Consider the following 12,684-nt stretch of genomic DNA (forward strand, 5'->3'; position numbering starts at 1 on the left):
TTCCACGGCCCAGGCTGGGACTGGAAAGGTCCTTTCCCATCCCGTGCTGTGCTCTGGAGAAATCATTATTTCACAGATAGTTTTTCCATGGGATTTGCTGGCTGGGAAAATGGGGTTGGGCTGAGCCTGATTCCCTGTGGTGGGAGCACATTGCCCTTCCCCTTCGCTCTCAGGGAGCTGATCATAAGGGCTCCCCATGCCCACTCTCAGAATTAATTAACACAGCTCGTTCTGGGTTATTGAAATCACCTGCCTTCAGCTTCCAGCTCTTTGGACATAAATCATGAGCTCTTTGCTTTGAGAAGAAACTGTTCGGATCTTGTGTTGGAAATTGCTAGCAAATACAGCCCATATTCTGTGTCATTTTTGTTTTTATTGAAGAGGAGAGGATGTGGCTCATGGAACATGGATGGACCCAGGCTGCCTTGGCATACACTAAGCAAGGGCTTGTTTTCATTGCAGCCAGCTAATGAGATCCTACTTTGACAAATCACATAAACGCTATTAGAGAAATGAAATTTTTTATCTCACTCTTTATCATGAGTGGATTCAAGGTAAAGGCTCATATGGAGGTAATCTGGAGGGATAACTCTGAGGTAAAGCATACCTAGTCTTTATGAAACCCTTATCTGTTTACCTGCAGCCTTGTTTTGTTTCCCCAGCTCAAGGCTGTTAGCTGAGGTGACCTGTGCCATTTCAGTCCAATTACTTTCACTAGGCATGGGTGCAGGGAGGGTTGTTTTTTAGGCTAAAAGTGGTGGAGGCAGGCTGGGTTACTTCAATGTCCTTCCGCTTCTTTACAAGTGGAGTCGCTTTATTCTTCTCCCCGTGTCAAAGTGCTCAGACTGGACCCTGTTGACCTCCTCACTGGCAGCATTCATGAGGACAGAGTCACTACAAGAGGCACTCCAGCTTGTGTTTCATCCTCTTAACTTGCTGGTTTGGATGATGGGGACTGTAGACAGTGAGGGTTTGTCATGCTGTCTCATCTCACTTCAGCTTTTCGGTTTTGGAGGGCAGCCCACCCTGCTCTCTGCTTCTGGGTAGTTTTCTTCTTCAGCACTTGGATGTTCTCCTTTTTTATTGAAGCCCTTTGTGTGTTCCAAACCCCACGTTCCACTGTGAGAGCCTGCAAACTTTTTCCCTCTGTGCAGCTCTTTGTCACCTGGGTGTGCAGCCCCAGTGTTCCAGCTGGCTGCTCCTCACCTCAGTGTCCTTGCACAGCCAGGCCACACATCGCCTTGTCTCTCCAAAATCCCTCTCCTGTTTCTTTTGGCTGGAACAAACAACAAACTCCCCATCCAGAGCCAGTGAAAGGCAATGGAAAAATCCTCCTTGCGTCAAATGGACGCCTTCCTTTCCAAACTGAGAGCCCTTGGCAGACGTGGAGGAGCTGAGCTGTGCTGCTCAGCTGTGGCTCCCTGACAGCTCTTACTGCCATCACACCAGTGAGGCAATGGGAAAGGGGAAAAACTTAACTGGTGTAGCTTGCTGGGGGGATCTGGATGAGCCAGCCTGTCCCCATCTCCTGGGACCCTTGCCAGCCCTCAGACCAGGGTGCTTGGAGCTTCCAGAGTCCCTGCCATGCTCTGCCTCCACCTGCATGGGCTCAGACTGTCACCTGTTGTCCCCAGCGCCTCTTGCTCGCCATCAAACCATCTCTGGGTGCATCTTTTCTTGGGGTATTGCCATGAAAAAGCCTTTATAAGCTCTATTAGACACAATCCTCAGCCTGGTTTGCCTCACATGAAACCATTAAGATGCTGCTTGTCTCTTCTCATATCAGTTCAATGTTTTAATTGCATGAACTGGAAGCTGCTGCTCCAGTTCTTGGTGGGGGAACTTCACAAGGCTTTAATCATTTGCTAAAAAGCTTTCAGGCTGCATTACCATCTGATGGCTCTCTGTAATGGACAGCCTGTGAGTTGAGAAACCTTCAGAGAAGTAACTCAGTCTCTGCATCAGGCAGTCCAAAGCTGCCAGAGTTTTTCCTAGCACAGGCAGGGAGCAGCTGAGCAAAGTGGAGCCCACTGGGATGCTGGCTGGAGCTTGGCAGCTGTGAGCAGCTCCTGCAGGGCTCTGTGCTGGCAGGAGGGGCTCAGAGCCTCATGGTGGTCTCCTGGTCACCCCAAGTGCCAGCTTCTCCTCCTGGACAGTGTCCAGTGGGGGTGGCTCAGCCTCCAGCTCCGCAGTGTCAGCTTTCCATGGTTTAGTGCTTGCAGAGGTGAGGGGTGATGCTCCCACCCCACCAAAGGGACACCAGGGGGGATAAAGGCTGCTGGATGATCTGCTGGCCCCAGTGGAGGTGCACAGCTGAGAGCTGGTGGTTCCCAGCCCAGAAGAGGTGGTGGCTGGGGAATGCCTGAGGGACTGGCCTGCTAAAGGCTGGAGGAGGGAAGACACCCCCGTGTTGGGAATCACTGCCCAGCAATGGGCACTGGGGTGGGCACACAGGAGCCCCCACAGCCCAGCTCACCCTGCCTGTCTGCCAGGCCCTGCCCACGGGTGGCTTTGGGGCTCCTGTGGGTTGAGCACCCCTTCCCAGGGCCATGTGCCCACCAGGGCTGGCCTGGTGCTCCCACCAGCACTCAGGGAAGGAGTTCTGTGCTTTGTATCAGAGGCACCGCTGTGCTGGGAACGTGACTGCAGGGAGGTGACAGCTAATTGCTGCAGCGAGTCAAGGACTGTTTAAGCAGCTAATTAATTCCTCCTAATCAGCCCTTGATCTGTTGAAAACTGCATGGCATTATCTCCTCTGCTGCAACACCTTGATAATTCCTGTCTGAATGGCCTTCACGGAGAACATATTTAAATAAACTCAATAGAGATTTCAGACAGATAGCAACTATAATTACCAGCTTGTACAAATTAAAACCGTGGTTTGTTCTGTTCTTTTCCTCCTGCCTTCGCTGCCCAGAGCTCCTGCTAATCATGTTCCTGCTGCCAGTGGCACGCAGGTCCCCGGGGCATTTTCTGCACATGCCTTTGGAAAGCCTGTGCTTGGTGCTGGGGTGAGCTGATGTGGCTGCTGCACATGGGCACATGCCAGCCTCAGGTGGTGTCATTCCCGTGCCAGGGGCTCAGTGCTGTCCTGGTGAGCTGCAGGAACAGCCCCCACACATCCCATGGGGTGATCATGCACGATCCTCCCCAGGAGCAATCCTGCAGTTTCCCTTCCTGTCTCTCCTAAGCTTTGCAGCCTCCTGGAAACACAGAATTTTTCTCACCTAGGAGGGACTCGCTCAGCTAAAGTGATGGCAGGCTGTCAGAGTGGCCACAGTGTCCCCCTGGTGCTGTTGGTGCTCCCCTTTGGCACTGCTCTGGGTGCTGCTGGCTGCAGTGGGGCTCGAGCCCTGAGTTAGGAGGGATAAGGCCAGGCCATACTCATTTCTTCCCCAGCCACCTGGGACAGCCAGCAGGGCTGGCTCCTCTGGCATTTGACAAAGGCCAGCCAGCCCCAGTGCTTGCATTTCCAGCTCTGCTTCCCTGCCTGCTCCTGGGAGCACCACAACCAGGCAATGGGTGTCAGGTCTATCTTTGTCCTCCCTGTCTTTAGATAAATGTGGCATCTGTGAGCAGGGTTGTTTTCCAGCATCCAAGCAGTGACAGAGAGCAGAGAATGTCCTTATGCTTTAATGAGGGATTACAGGGAATCAGAAAGGGAAAAATGGATTTTTCGTAACAGGAGCAGGTCGATGCCTCTGGTCTCTGTGGGTGCAGTAAGGGTAATATCAGGTTTCCTGCTCTTTCAGCAGGTCAGGAGCCAGCTGGGGCATGTCTTTCCCAGTGGGAGATGCTCACATGGAGCCACCTAAGCCCAGAGTCAGGGATTCTCCTGCCTTGGCACCCCAGGGGAGAACTTATCCCATGGCTGGCCTAGGAGAGGTCAGACTGAAGGAGAAATTTATTCACTTGGAAGAAATTCCTTACTATAAGGATGGTGAGGCCCTGGCACAGATTGCCCAGAGAAGCTATGGCTGCCCCATCCCTGGGAGTGTCCAAGGCCAGGCTGGAGCAGCCTGGGATAGTGGAAGATGTCCCTGCCCATGGCAGGAGGTAGAATAAGAGGAGTTTAAGGTCCCTTCCAACCCAAACCACTCAGTGGTTCTATGAAAATAAATTTGCTCAGGTCAGTTTTGTCTGAAGGTTTTTATTGAGTTGGGGCTGGATCACCTATATATCCAGGGTTTGCCTTATGAACTTGCATCCTCTCGGGACTGGGGTTCAGATGTGCCCTGGAGAGCTCATTGTTCTTCCTCTGGACTTCTCATGGAATTTCTGACTTATGGACCTCTCAGCAGGGTTCCTAGACCCCATAGGATGGGGGAAAATCCTTCATGCTGTCAAATACAGTGAGATGGGTATGTAAAGGGAGGACATCCTGTACACTGTCATCTTTTCTCCATCCCAGACTTGGACACTGAATATTTCCATGCCAACAGTTTCTCCAGGGCAAGGGCATCCTAAGAAATGTGCAGAGCATCTCCCTGGGTGGATGATGGGATTTTGCAGAGACCCAGCCCCTCAATCCTGCTCCCTGGAGAGCTGGGAAGCAGACTTTCACCTCAATCCTCCTGTGCCTCAGTTTCCCATGATTTGAAAGGAGCTGCTAATCCATCCCAGGCTCCCAGGAGTGCCACAAGGCTAAATTCACCAGTCACCGCACGTTTTTCTTTGGGTACCATGGCGATGGGGCAATGTGAGGACATAAAATGACTGATTTGCATTGAGATGCAAGGTGTCCCTTTGTCCTGAGCCTTTGGGCTATCTGGTTTCCTTGCCCATCTCTGGGGCGAGCCAGATATAGCAGTGGAGTCACATGAAACAGCACAAAGGCTCTAATTCAGAGCTGGGACTGAGCAATTAAAATGTAGCGTGTTCAGAAGGCAGCTTCCCTGGATGGCAGACAAAAAGAATCAATTTCCTTCAAACAAATACTAAATATTAATGAGAGGCCATGGTTTGCCATGCACATAGAGCTGGAAAGAGCATTTCCCGTTGATTGCTGCGGAGGCAGGTTCCTGAGATGAAATTGCTTTTTGAATGGTTATTTGTGGCCTTTCACGAGGTGGCTCGTGGTTTGCCTACCCAAAAAAAGGAGAAGGAAATGCAGAGCATTTCCATTTTCCATCGGGGCAGGCACTGGGGATGTGTGCCTGTGCTTTCATTTTTGTTTACGCACTTGCCCGAGTGGTTGGGGAAATGTCTTGGATCGGTTACGTAGAAATCAGCCCCAAATTTACGTCTAGAAGGAAGCAATTCCCTGGGAACATCAGCCAGCTGAGCCTGCCCCCAGAATGGCCTGCCAAAGGCAGAACATGGGACCCAAGAGCATCCCTGGCTTTGCAGCCACATCCGCTCCTTGATTTATTTCAATAACAAGCACTGGGGGAAACATTAAAAAAATTACTTGCAGCCCTCACCAAGTATCCTAAAGTGAAAGCAGAATGCTGGGAGCTTTGGAAGAGGAATTTTTTCTATTGCGTTGACCCTTGGGTAAGTCAGGAAATTTTGTATTAACTCCATTTCCAAACTTGGAGTTGGAAGAAAAATAAGAATGCTCCTCTCTCTCCTTTAACAGGACACACAGCCCCTGACATGGGGCTTGCTCATGGTCAGCACAGTGCCCACCTTAGCTGGGAGGGCAAACAGCACACCAGGAATGGGTGCAGCCTCCTGGGAGACTGCTGATGTCAGCCCTGCTCTGTCCCACACACGGCTGTGGAAGATGCTGGAAGCATTTTGCATCCATCACACAGTAAATAATAACACATCAGCTCACGATTTTATAAAGCCATTAAGGCTGCTGCGTAGCTGTGGGTCGATTGAGTGCTAATATTAGCTCAAAATGACTAAAATTAGAAAATTAGAACCCAGCCAGAACTAATTAGTTGTTCAAGGAATAGAACCAGAACCGGAACTAATTAATTGTTACTGAAATATCGCCGCAGGGCCCGGTGGGTGCTGCCGCTTCCAGCCCCGCTCTGGCTCCCAGCTTTGCTTGGGATGGCTCCTGTGTGGGCTTGAAAAGGAGCCTGGGGTCCCATCTGAAGGCTGTGACAGCTAAATAAGAGTTGGCATCTCAGTCCCAGCTGTGTGATGCAGCACACACTGGGCTGTGCTGGGAGTGATCCCATCGCAGCCGTGGCAGCTGCTGCCTGAAGGGCTCGGGAGCACGGCCCCTCATCCCGGCATTGCTGCCCAGATGTGCCTTTCTAAAGGTGAGGGTAATTACAGTGACCGCCTCCCTGGCTCCCAGGAGCACACCAGCTCTTCCCTCTGATCCCAGGGGCTCTGCCTTCTCCTTCTCCTTCAGCTCTGCTGCCGCTGAGGTGCTCTTCAAAGCTCCCTGAGCAAGCCAGGAGCTGCCATCCATGCAAACGCTGCCAGAATAATTTCCAGGGAATTAGGAAGCTGGTACAGATAACTGGCATGCGGCTGCATTTTTCCATCTGTGACTCAAATCACCTGTATGGTCACTTCTTTTTACTTTCCAAAGGTGGTAATGCACCTTATATTTCTTTTTCCACTCTCAGCACTCAAACAGCAGCTCCGATTTTAGCAGCAGCGTGACGCACGGTGTTTTAAATTCAATTTAGAATACAAACTATTTATACCAGCCAGAAAAAGGCAGTGAAGCAGCTCTCTCTGTCATGAGTGGATTTGTAATTTCAGAGCAATCATTGCATAACTAATTGAATCAGCTCTCAGCATGTGAAATCAGTGCCCCTGCTTATCAGAGGTTTTCATCGTTCCCCCCTCCTGAAGCCAGCAGTCCCCCTCCACCAGCAGCACTTTGTGCTTCTGCAACAGCCTGGGAAGAAAGCGAGACCTGCAAAGCTGCCTTTTTCTGCTCAAATTGAGCCAATAAATTACCAAATACATTCAGAGTAGATGAAGAGCTGGGTTGCAGGTGCCCCCGAAAGCTGCCCAGGCTCCATGCGAGGGAGTGAAGTGCATTTGAAGCTAATCAAGTGCCAGCCATGTCTGAGAAGCAAATTGGTGCCGAGATGTTCTGCTGACTCCCACTTCCTGCTTCATTGCCCAGGTGTGCTCTCTCTCCTTGGCTGGAATTTCGGGTCTGATGTCTGATCCAAACCTCCGGCTTGGTGCCTGAAAGTGGAGCCTGAGAGGGCGATAAATATAGCGGCAGCTTTCCCAGGGATGCAGGAAAGGTAGAGGATAAAGTAGCTGTAAGGGTTTTTATCAGCTGGGACTTCTGGGCCTGGATTTGGTGACTGGGATGGGTCTGGTTCTGCAGATTTTGGGAGCAGCCCCTAGGGTGAGAGGGCACTTGCTCATCTCTGGGGCGGTTTGGGAGGGGCCCATCAGCATCTGCAGAGCAGGGAGCTGAACACGGGAACCAGGGAAAAGTGTGCTGTGAAGGATGCTAACAGCTCCCCAGGGATGCTGTGTGTGGATGTGAGAGTCCTGAGCTGTCACCACCGGCTGGGGTGGGTGAGGAGGGCAGACTAAACCTGAATGGCTACAATTGCTGAGTGCTAATGAAGGCTAAGCTGGTTAAAGTGGCAGCAGTTCCCTGGGCAAAGCTGGCAGATCTTGTCTTGGGGAAGTTTGAGGCAGAGCTTGCAAACTTTTCTGGATGTGCAGAGGGAGAACTTGTTCCTGGCAGGAACCCCTGAAACTGGTTGTGGGAGATGCCACAGCCCAGAAAATGAGAGCTGAGCATCCCTGTGGTGCATCCCCTACTCAGGGATCTGCTTTCCTTTCAGGAGAGCAATATTAGGATCCATGGTAGGGGCCTCTTGTTTTTGGTGGCCAGGGGACGGCCTTAGCAATGCTCTCAGCCTTGTTGGAGACATATCCAAGCCTTGTATTCCCTAAAACTGATGTGTAGGGTATTTTCTGGTTTGTTTTTCTCCTTTTTTTGAGCCTGTTGAGCCTGTTTGAACCTCTTTTTTTTGGTGCTGCTGGCTGACCTCGTGTGCAAGGTCATGTGCAATGCAAGCAGGGTCTGGCCCAGGTGGGAGAAAGAGCTCCCATCCCCAGGCTTGATCCAGCCATGTCCCATCAGTGGCCTCCACTTGATTCTTGCACAAAGCCACACAGACAAAGTGTTCTGAGCGCACGAGGCCAAGGCCGTGGGATTTGTGCTCCTGGGGCAGCGTGTTCCAGGCACCCCAGCCACCCACTTTGTTTTCCCTTGTCTCTGCAGGTAGCCAGATGGGAGCACAAGACACGAGCGCTCAGCCAAACCTTCGGCTCTCCCCGTGCTGCCTGTTACTGCCTGGGTGCTGTGATCCTGCTGCTGAACTGTGTGCGCAGCCACTGGTAAGGAGCTCACCCTGCTGCTACACAGCCATGGGAAGAAATGCCCCTCTGGAGTGAGGGGGGAAAAGGGACATTTGCTCAGCAGTGTTAAATCCAACCCCAGTGTATCGCTTCTCCATGGCTGGATAAGTTCAGGCAGCAGCAGATTTGTTTTATTCCAGGGTTTGTAATAAAGATGAGGGATGCAGCAGCAAGGCAAAGCCATCGGTTTCAGCGGTCGTTAAGTGTCCCAGGTTACCTTGCTCTGCTCCCTGGGGATGTTTCCTCTCTCCTGTGAGCAGCCCAGGTGGCAGGGTTGTTTACACAGGGTGGATCATATGTAACAGCAGAATTTTTTAATTTTCTTGTAAAAATCATAAACAAAATGAAAGCTGCTTTTAAGGAGCCGCAGTTTCCTGTGCAGAAGAGCAGGATTACCTGTGCACTTAACAATCATTCTCTTGAAACTCTTATCTGCTATCTCTAAACACTACCTGTGCTAGCTAATAGTATTGTATGACTGATACACCATTCTCCATGGGAATATGTCCTTTAACGTTCCCAGTGCAGCAGAGAGGTTTTACTGCAGAAGATTTCCTCAATGCCAGCAATTTATCTGTGATCTGCTTGGCTTTATCTCCACTGCTGTTAGGAGAGACCGACTCACTAAATTCCCAGGTTCAATTATACCAGGGTCACAGCTAATGGGTTGTTTAGTACTCTGGGTAATTTCTCAGGCGCAGAGTTCTCAGGTTGGAATTTGCACATGTATTTAAGAGCTCTGCTTTCCTGGAAATGACACCAGGACCTGCCCTTGCCCTTCTGTGTTTGTCCCAGCCACTGCTGATGGCAGAAACTGAAAGAAAGCTTGCAGTGAGCAAGGCTATAATCGAATGCAGAGGGCATGTGTGTGTGCTGCTGATGTCTTAGTGACACAGCAGGCTTGGATTTTGCTGGAGAATGTCTCAACAGCCTCTTGCACAAATTACATAGTCACTTGTTGTCTGGGAAGCAATGCAAAGCCTTGTCCTTGCCTTTAATTAAAAACACAGCTGGTGGAGGGACAATCTTCATTTCCAGTGGTCCTGCTGGCTCCTGGGTCAATGAGGCTCATGGGTCACAGCAAGGCACTGAGAGGGAACTGCTGGGGGAGCCAAAGTGGCCTCGTGTGTCCTGGCACTGTCACACTTTGCCCCTGCAGAGCCCTCAGAGCCCCACCAGGGCTGGCTCTGCTCTGTGTCATGAGTCTGTGGGGACTGTGGGACTCACTGGGTTTGGCTCAGCCCAGCATTTGGGCCCTGAAGGAAAAAGCAAGGTCAGTCCAGGGGCTGCAAAAGCCCCCTCTGCACCTTGGATTTGGAGGAGAGGCTCTAGAAGATGGGGCAGCTCAGCCTCAGCAGAACACAGATGAGACAGTCCATCCTGATGGGCCAAAGTCTTTCAGGTTATTGCAATGGAAAGTTTATTTTCCTCAGATGTTTCCACGTGGTTGGGTCATTCCCTCCCCTTTCCTTGGTGCTGAGGTTGGCCTGAGTGATGGCTTGCAGGCTTTGGAGGCTCTTCTGGCAAGGCAAGCCCTTAACTGTGGGGGGATTGGGTGGTTCCAGGCTGATCATCAGAGCAGCAACTGCTGGAGTTACCCCAAAACACACCTGGGAGCCTCACTGCCTCCATTCCCAGCTCAGTGAGCCCTCCAGGGCTGCCCAAGGCTTATTGCTCCAGCCTGGGGAGCTTTTGCTGCTTGGCAAGGCTTCATCCTGCCCCTTACCCTTGCAGGATGATACCAGCCAGGGACAGCCCAGGCCTCCACTGACCAGAGGGGCTTCGTGTGACACAGTCCATGTCATCTCAGTGACCAGTGATGCTGGGAGAGACATGTCTAACCTGCTCTTGCTGTTTTGCTTTTCCCTCTATTTTATTCTCTGAGCAGGTTTTCTGCTCCTCAGCCCCTTGGAGACCATCCCTTGGCACGGGCTGTGCCTGGCACGGTGGCCAGGGTGGCTTGTGCAGAGCATGAGGGCTGCTGATAGTGAGCAAAAAGGCAGCCTCAGGGGTCCCTCCACCTCCAGTGCTGTGATCCAGCCTTTAAAACTCCTCTTTTCCTGCTCTGGGAACTTGTTACGTGGGTGGGGGCTGCCAGGGAGCGACGAGGAGCCCAGGGGATGTTTCTTTTGGTTTTAAAAGCCTCCTTCCTTTTTGCAGCTGAGTTTTTGAAAGGCTCCATGCTGGAGGCGGAGGAGAGGAGGGCAGAGCAGACAGAACCTTGGGGGTGGGTTGGCATTTTAGCTGACAGCACCTGGGAGCCAGGATGTGTTTCTGCATCACCACCCACCCCACGTGGGGTCTGTGCTGGGCTCCTTCCTCAGCCCAGCACCCTGAGGCTCTCGTGCCAGCTTGGCTCCAAAAGGATGCTTTGTGTGTAAGAAAGGGATGTCTTTGTGCTCAATTAAGCAATTAGATGCTTCCCAGCTCTCAGCTTCATTATCAGCCTTGGCTTGCAATCCAAACTGACCTGTGACCAGAGGGGACCTGCTTAGTCAAGTGCACAAGACAAGCATCCTTAATTGCTTTGCTGCAATGATTATTTTCATTACTACAGTTTCTTTCTGCAAGAAGCAAGGAACTTCCATCACCGAGGTTTTAATCTGTGAAAACAACTCCTGAACTTTTGAACTGTGTGCAGTTTGTGGCTGTTATCTGTGTGACATGGGACGTGACAACCTTCACCGTCCTCCAAATTCACATCCACTGTCTCTCTCTCTCCTCCCTCACCACGTTGTTTGTATCTTTCCCTGCATCAGTTTATTCACAATTAGCCACTGGCACTGCCTCCAAACCTCCCTGCACTGCCTTTGGCACACCCTGGCACACTCCCCACCCTTGGGCAGGTGCACTGGGAGGTTCTGAGCCGCCCTCCTGAAGGGTCTCAGGATGTTTGCCTGAGCTTAAAGGCAGCACCCACGTGCACACCTTGACTGGGGGGCTGCAGGTGTTGGGGTGTCTCAGTGTGAGTCCCACAGAGGCTGTGCCAGCCAGTGCCACTGGCAGCAAGTCCTGCATTGATGCCACACTCTGGATGTTGACTCCTGTGTGGATTTCTCACTTGGAGCTGATGCTTCCAAGAAAAGACATCTGCCCTGGGACGGGATTTTGCACAGAAAAGGGGTTATTTGTCATTGCCAGGTAGTGCCTCTCACCTTATTCTCAATCCTGTTTAATTTTGTGAGCTGGCACCTGAATGAGTGTGCTGCAAATGGCATCGATCCCAGAACCACAGGGCCCTGTGTGCAGAACTGACCAAGGTTGATGATGGGAATTGAGCGTGGCCTGACAGGGCTGGTGCCCCCCTCTGAGCTACAGTGCCAGAAATATCTGATACCTGTTCAGGAAATGCCCCTGGGCGCCAACAGCACCTCCTGCCCACGGCATCCAGATGAGGAAACCTCACAGCTCAGATGTAAGGCAGGGGGAGAAGCTGCCACAGCCCCCAGCTGACCTAAATAACACACACACCCCAGTGCTGTCAGAAAAGCAAAGTCATTATTGGCAGAAGAAGCTGTGAGGATGATGACCGGGCTGACAATTGCCAGTGGTATCGGCAGGACGATTTCAGTGTTGTTGAGGCTGCTGTTTTCTAATGAACAAGATCTTTTGTTGCAGCTTGTGCTGCTGGGCACCACTGGGTAATTTTTATCCCCGTTGCCTCCTTTAGCCAGGAAGAACAAAACCTCCAGCATGGGGGACAGACCAATGCCCCACATGGTGACTGTGGCACCTTGCAGTGGTGGCTGTTGTCACCAAAACCCTGGTTGCCTGTTCCACTGCTGCTTTCTTGCTGCCTGCTGACCCCTGGCCCAATTCTGCTCCAATTGTGCTTCTCAGCCCCAGTTTGCAGGCTGGTTTTTGGGATCAGTCAGGGATCAGTCAGGGAGCACTGCTGGGCTGCTCCCTGCAGCGACCCAGTTTGCTGGACCAGGTCTTTGTCCTCCTCTGGAGGAGAGGGATGACAAAATGCACTTGGTGGGGGCCACTGGGAGATGTCCCCAACAAGACCTAGAAACCTCAGCTTCTCTTTTAGTACAGTGTTTCTGTGTTTTCTTCCTGCTCCACGTGGCCTTTGGGGATGTGTTTAGGACTTGTTGAGTTTTCTGGTTGAATAAATCAGCACCTGCTGTGCAAACCTGGCTGCACATCCTGTCCGTGTCCCAGCCTGAGGATCTGCTGCCCCTTTCCCTCACTCCCACTTTCTTCCTGTGAACCCACTGGTGTGACATATCCATCCCCATGGTGCAGAGCCACTTTGAGTGGTTTTCCAGTTCATGTGGTATATTATGTGGCAGACAGAAAGAGGAGAGATTCAGACTACATATAAGGAAGAATTTTTTATGAGGAAATGTTTTGTGAGGATACACA

At 51.5% G+C, this 12,684-nt stretch overlaps 1 protein-coding gene across 2 annotated transcripts in view; it reads left to right on the forward strand.

The window, feature by feature from the left end:
- PEMT (phosphatidylethanolamine N-methyltransferase) overlaps positions 1-12,684 on the forward strand; it is a 42,098-nt gene that overhangs the window by 14,509 nt on the left and 14,905 nt on the right. For both annotated transcript variants that reach the window (XM_054643677.2, XM_077186889.1), the window contains exon 3: positions 8,177-8,292. In XM_054643677.2, the coding sequence (XP_054499652.1) occupies positions 8,177-8,292 (116 nt within the window). The remainder of the gene's footprint in view (positions 1-8,176; positions 8,293-12,684) is intronic.

This window comes from Agelaius phoeniceus, chromosome 16, assembly GCF_051311805.1.
Source record: "Agelaius phoeniceus isolate bAgePho1 chromosome 16, bAgePho1.hap1, whole genome shotgun sequence".
NCBI classification, from domain to species: Eukaryota; Metazoa; Chordata; class Aves; order Passeriformes; family Icteridae; genus Agelaius; species Agelaius phoeniceus.